This window comes from Rhagoletis pomonella, unplaced genomic scaffold (genome assembly GCF_013731165.1).
Source record: "Rhagoletis pomonella isolate Grant_MI unplaced genomic scaffold, Rhpom_1.0 Rhpom_scaffold_00013, whole genome shotgun sequence".
Classification (NCBI taxonomy): domain Eukaryota; kingdom Metazoa; phylum Arthropoda; class Insecta; order Diptera; family Tephritidae; genus Rhagoletis; species Rhagoletis pomonella.
This window is the reverse complement of record NW_023458567.1, coordinates 5,424,693-5,431,279: the sequence shown is the minus strand read 5'-3', so window position 1 is coordinate 5,431,279 and position 6,587 is coordinate 5,424,693. Positions and strand designations below refer to the sequence as shown.

At 39.4% G+C, this 6,587-nt stretch overlaps 1 protein-coding gene across 1 annotated transcript; it reads left to right on the top strand.

Moving 5' to 3' along the window:
* Positions 1-5,121, top strand: LOC118748612 (cytochrome P450 4d2-like). Its single transcript, XM_036483178.1, has 6 exons — positions 1-16; positions 99-1,075; positions 3,277-3,663; positions 3,924-3,993; positions 4,061-4,620; positions 4,674-5,121. The coding sequence occupies exons 2-6, from the start codon at positions 913-915 to the stop codon at positions 5,033-5,035; spliced, it is 1,542 nt and encodes a 513-aa protein (XP_036339071.1). The 5' UTR covers positions 1-16; positions 99-912; the 3' UTR covers positions 5,036-5,121.
* Positions 5,122-6,587: the final 1,466 nt, after the last annotated feature.

Genomic DNA, 6,587 nt, shown 5'->3' with positions numbered 1-6,587 from the left:
ATCACCGACGATATGTGTAAGCGCCAATCTGTTATTATTATTATTATTTGATTTTTAGAGCGGCAACCTGTCGTACTTATCTTTTCTTCTGTAAAAAGGTCTCTTAGCCCTGCATCTCATAATTGTGCGTAAAGAGCCAGACTTCGGTGTGATATTGATTTCCTAACGACGCAGCATCGCTTATCATAAGTAATGCAACATTTTCTCTATGCTCTGAAAGCAAATTAAAAGCGCAAGAATGTACCCAATCAAGCTCTTAAAATGAGATCTTAACTCGATACAAACAAGCAGTTATGTTTTTTTGTTTTGTATTTGGCACTCTAAACACTGGTTTACAAAATATTATTAAAAGATGTTCCCTTAGAGGTATACATATATGTAGATGCCTCAATTGGAATTTCTGAAACCGCCTATAAGTTTTGAAGTCTTCACATACACCTCCAAAAAGAAGCGAGTAAGTGGGCTTTAGGTAGTTCTGAAGAACTCTCTAAATATTAAAAAAGAAATCGTGGCCAGTCCAAGTATCTACATAAGTATATGCATAACGTTTTTTTGTAGACTAGTGTCGTTATTATAACACAAATGAACCGGCTTTAAACAAACTTGTCTACTAGATGAGATGCTATGCACACAAATACGTATATAATTGACTTGTTTATTGTAAAAATGGTTACAATCTGAAAAATGCTTATTCAGTTGTTCTAAACACGTTAGGCGCGTCGGTTGTGTAACGGACAACGTTAATCATTTTAGTGGATACATATGTACATATGCTTGAACACAATAATAAATGCACAATTATAAACAATTAAAATTGAATATTAATATATTTAAAAAGTACTAATTTAGAGTGAGCGTGCAACTTTTTATAATAGCACTGTTATTTATGTAGCTTATCTCTTTTCTAAAAACATGACAATATTAATCGAGTTGGTGGTTTTGTTGATTGGCTTAGCCTTTATTTGGGATTATTTCTTCAAAAAGCGTCGCAATGATATATTACATTATATGCCAGGCCCTAGGGCACTGCCGGTGATTGGTAATATACTCATGTATCGCGGCAAAAGTCAAGAGGGTAAGTGAATAATAGGTATGATTTTAATTGATCAGTATTACTAATTGCTTTTGATTCCTTATCGCTCAAAGTTAAACAATAAAAGAAAATAGCAATGCAAGTTATGGCTACGTGTACTTATCATGCAAAAATGCGACGTGTCCAGGATGACTCAGGAATCACCTGCAAAGTAAATTTTTTAACCTTTTTAATAATAAAAATAATAATAATAATAATAGATTGGCGCGTACACATATGTTAGTGTTGGCGAAGTTCTCCTCCGATTTGGACCTACAGTTTTACGTCATCTCCGAATGGCGATGGTATTGTTATGAAAAGCTGATTCTCATAACTAAATACACTCGCAGGTTTGCCATTGCCTGCCGGGCACGACCGCTATTAGAAAAAAATTGATTGTTTTTTTTTTATTTTTTGATGTTGGTCGTATACTGGGCTTGAACCCAGGCCCTGCTGAATGGTAGCGCGCACTGCTAGCCATAAGTAAAAGTAAAAGTTCAGATTCAAGCGCGGGCTCGAGGGGAAGATTCTGATTCTATCCTAACGCCGCATAAAAACTTAATTTTGCTGTAATATTTTTTAGCCGACTTCATATAAAAAGGAGAAGGTTATCAATTCGGTGGAACGACACGCCAAGGGTGATCCGACACTTATTTTTATTAGTCGCAATCATTGGATTATGAGGAAACTAACGGTACTCCTAAATTTTTTACGAGCATTTAAGTTGGTTGTTTTTTTTTTTCTTAAAAGTGACTTGCCAGTTTCTATTATTACTCGCGTACATATCTTACTTTTGCTTATTTTATTTATATATTACTTAATGAATGTGATCGACGTGCGCCAATTTTTTCCTTTTATTTCTGAGATTTTTGTTTCGTTCAGTTGCATAGAAACATCCTTTTTTATTCAGTTTATACTCTTCTATATATTAGCACTTTATAGGTGTAATCGAGCGGCTCTGTGTCGTTCACTTTCGTACCAACTACTCTTCTTTATTTTATATCTTACATTTTATTTTACCATTTATTTTCCACTCCCTTTGATCAACAATTCTCTGAGATTTTATTCTACTAACCTATTCACCAGTTTCCCTTTTATTTTTATTTGATCCGTTATACTTAATTTTATGACTTTTCTTTATGGTTCTCGCGGCAATTTAAATTATCACTAACCCATACTTAACTGCCTTCTTCTTCGTGTTATCTGGCGCTGCAACCGCCTAAGCGATTTTGGCCGAGTTCGACAAAGCACGCCAGTCGTTTTTCTTCTGAGCGAACTGAAGCCAATCGGAAATGCCTTTACTTTGCATTCTCCACTTGGTCTTTCCATCGTGAATACCTAGTCTATGGTGGATTTTTCAGGTCTAAAGCTAGACAGTTCGTTGACGGTGGATCCAAAACACTGGAAGCGTGCCTTCCGTCTATCACAACATGATCGATTTGGTTTCCCGTTTTTTGATCTGGATACAGCCATGTAGCTTGGTGGATCTTTTTATGCTTGAACCTGGTACTGCTTACTACCGTGTTTCGAGCCCGGACGAAGTCGATCAGTCGCACTCCGTTGTCGGACGTCTCGTTGTAGAAGCAGAATTTTCCGACGTTGGTTGGTCGCTTCCTTGTCCAGCCTGGCATTCAACTCGCCAATCACGGTTATTCCAAGCGAGATTCCTTACGAGGACAACAACCAGCCAGGCAGTGTCACCTTCCCCATTAAGGGTCTGGACATTCCAGGTGTTTGCCGTGGTCGCCACCAGAAGGGGTCTCATCCAAGGCTTTATTGTTCTTCTTCGCTGGAATTGGTTTTTGCGTGGTGGGTCCCACCAAAGCTCCCTTAACTGCCTTCAGGATCTTTATAAATTTATAGTTAGTAAGCAACAAGCTCTCTATTTTTTCACCGATTTCCGTTGTTGTTTTCATTTCATATTAAATTTGTTTTTCTGCATTTTATTTAAACATTCATATGTCACTTCCCTGCGTACACAGTCTTCAATGAGGAGCGAACCACTTTTTGCTTTTATTTTAGACTTAACTTCTTTAGGTGTTAATTTGCATTTTTTTCTTTTCATTTCTTTTTTATATCACTCCTTCTTCACTCCACTAACTTTCTTCCACTAAGTAGCACTTTGGATCAATTTCAATAGTTACATTTCATAAAATAAGCTACCACTCCTTCACATCATTCTCCTTTTCTCCAACACATTGCAGATATAATGAGTTTCATTGCTTCGAATCGCGAAAAATATGGCCCACTTTATCGTGTCTGGCTGCTCAATCAACTGGGCGTATTTTCTTGCGATCCCGCTGATGTTGAAGTTATACTCAGCAGCCCACACTATATCACGAAGAATAATCTCTACGATCTACTACAAGTTTGGCTTGGTACCGGCTTACTCATGAGCACCGGCCGCAAGTGGCATTCACGACGCAAAATTATTACGCCTACATTTCATTTTAAAATACTGGAACAATTTGTAGAAATTTTCGACCAACAAAGTGCAGTACTCGTGAAAAAGTTAGAAGCATTGGCAGATGGTAAAACTGTGGTGAATATTGTGCCATTAATATGCTTGATGGCGTTGGATGTGATTGCAGGTGAGTGGCATGTATATTTCCTATTGAGTTATAAATTGTGCTTTTGTTGCGACTCCTTAAGCTGCCTTTACATGAGGCGATTTTTTGACAGGTGATAATCGCCTGCAAAAGTTGACTTGTTGTCTACTTTGAGGCAAGCGATTTTTGAATCACCATTTACACGAGCGATTTTTCCAGACAATGTTGAATCGCCTGGAAAATCGCCTCATATAAAGGCAGCTTTACACCTGAACTCACTTCTCTTCCTCTTCTTTAACCAGAAACTGCTATGGGCACCAAAGTTAATGCGCAAATGAATCCAAAGTTTCCTTATGTCATGGCGGTAAACACGTAAGCTTCTCATGTTTCTTTGTCGCTCCTAAGTCATACCGATTCTTCACTCTTCTTATTTACACAGCGTTGCAAATATTCTTGCGAACCGCTTCATCAACGTGTGGCAGCGCATTGATTGGATTTTCCGTCTGATCGCCCGCGAAGATGCTAAGAAATTCTTTTCTAGCATTGAGCTAATGCACGAATTCACCGAACGCATCATTGTGGAACGTCGTGCTGCACTTGAGCAATCACTCGGCGGCGACGCCATACCAGCCACTGATGCAGAAGTTGGCATGAAACGCCGCATGGCTTTGCTGGATGTGCTGCTGCAGTCCACCATGGACGGTCAACCCCTCAGCAATGAAGATATACGCGAAGAGGTGGATACATTCATGTTCGAAGGGCACGACACCACCACCAGCGCCTTATCATTTTGTCTCCACTTGATCTCGCGACATTCGGCGGTACAGGCGAAGTTGTTCGAGGAGATACGCGAAGTGCTGGGTGACGATGAGGAGCGAGCGGTGACGCTGCGCGATTTGGGCGAATTGAAGTATTTGGAATGTGTAATCAAAGAGTCATTGCGGCTGTATCCACCAGTACCGCTTATTGGACGCAATTTCGACGAGGATGTTAACTTGAGTGAGTATCAAAGCAGATCTTTTAATCCGAATTCTCATTTATTCGCTCCGTAGATGGCAAAATTGTACCAGCTGGCACAAATTACACTATCGGCATTTTTGTTATGCTCCGTGATCCGAAATACTTTCCCGAACCAGACAAATTTCGCCCTGAAAGATTTCTCAACGAATCTATTGAAGGTGGTGAGAAAATGAATCCGTACAGTTATATACCCTTCAGCGCAGGACCACGCAATTGCATTGGTCAAAAATTTGCCATACTCGAAATGAAGAGCGCAATAAGCAAAATTCTACGTCACTTTGAACTTTTGCCGCTTGGTAAGAATGTAAGACCTTCAATGAGCATTGTACTGCGTTCACAGAATGGTAGCGAAATGGGATTCAAGCCGCGTAATTATGCAAAGGCTAGCGAATAGGAGCGGAAAAGCAGGCAGGAAATTACTTAAAGTTTCAATGCCAGTGTAGTAATCAAGGACAAATAAAATGTGTATTGCGAAAGGCATTTTATTAGTATTTAAAATAGACGCAATATTAAAACACTGTAAAATGAAGTAAAGAACAAAATACTTGTTGGGATTAAAAAAAAAATGAAAACCCGAACTTTAAACTCAAAAATATGTTACATGCAAATTTTGAAAGATTAGTGAAACTTGCGGGTTTTCGAGACATTTTCCAGTTTAAGAGAAAATACAGGGGCGACCGCTGTTAGAGAAAACTTTCTCTAATTTTAGATGTTGTTCGGAGCAGGGATCAGGCCCAGGGCTTCTGGAGCGGTAGTACGCAACCACTTAGCCGCAGCGGCTGCCTTTCTGCCGAAGTAGTCACTAGCAGAACATAGAAGAATACAATATTTAGTATAAGTCTCATCCCTTACGTTCCATTTTACGTCAGTGGAGTATCTCCAATGAGACCATCTTAAGAATATTCATGAATGGCGAAGTTAGTTACTGTATTCACAAAACACTCCCCAAAATCTCTTTGGGGAATTTGTATGCTGTTACAACAACAACAACAAAGGCATCAACCCGCCATGATGTTTCAATTTCTCCGTTAGAGCGAGAATTAAAGTCATCTAACAGTAGGCGCTGGAAACTATTGCTTTAGACAGGATTCGACCAAAGAAGGAAAATAGATGGTTTGGATAGGCACGTAAAAAGCTGGTTAGTATCTTGCGGGTAGTATTCACATCTTAAGCATACACTAAGCATGTTCGAGTTGATTCTGGATGAGTAGAGATTTAAAGTAACGCACGCGTCACAAGGTAGCCTACACGCCGAATCTTTCCAAATGTATCTCTTTTTGCTCCACGACCAGTGGCAAAACCGCCTAAATCGCGGTTGTGGCAGAAATGAGATTTGGTAATCCTGAACTCCAGGCTTCGAGATTTATGCATAAAAATCGTTAAATCGTTATTAAAACAACAGATTTGGAAAATAATAGCTATCAAGGCAATACCTTCAAAGAACAACCCGTTTTTTCGCTCTCCTGTAAAATTTGAGTGCCGTACGACAGGCGGTTTTGCAATTGGGCGATGGGCGGTTTTGCAAAAACATCGACGAAACCGGCCCTTATTCTTCATTATGGAAATGTGAGGTCTTCACTTCACTTCGGCTCAAACAACTGCCTATTTGAGGGGTGAAAACATCGAATTACTAGTACGTCCACCGTACAGTCCTGATTTGGCACCCAATAACCTCTTTTTTGTGCCCGATATCCAAAAATAAATTCCATCTTCAACGATTCTCGACGGTAGAAGAAGCGGTTGATGCGCTTAAAACACCTGTCTTAAAGATACTACTAAATGATTTCAGTGAATGCAGATGGGCGAAAAACGCTGCAAGGAACGAATACTTTTAAAGCTACAATTTAACCCCGACTACTTATGCATTACATCTACAGTTTTAAAGTCACTGCAGCTGATTATTTGCATGTTTGGCATTTCCTCTTCAATAATACCTACATATGTAT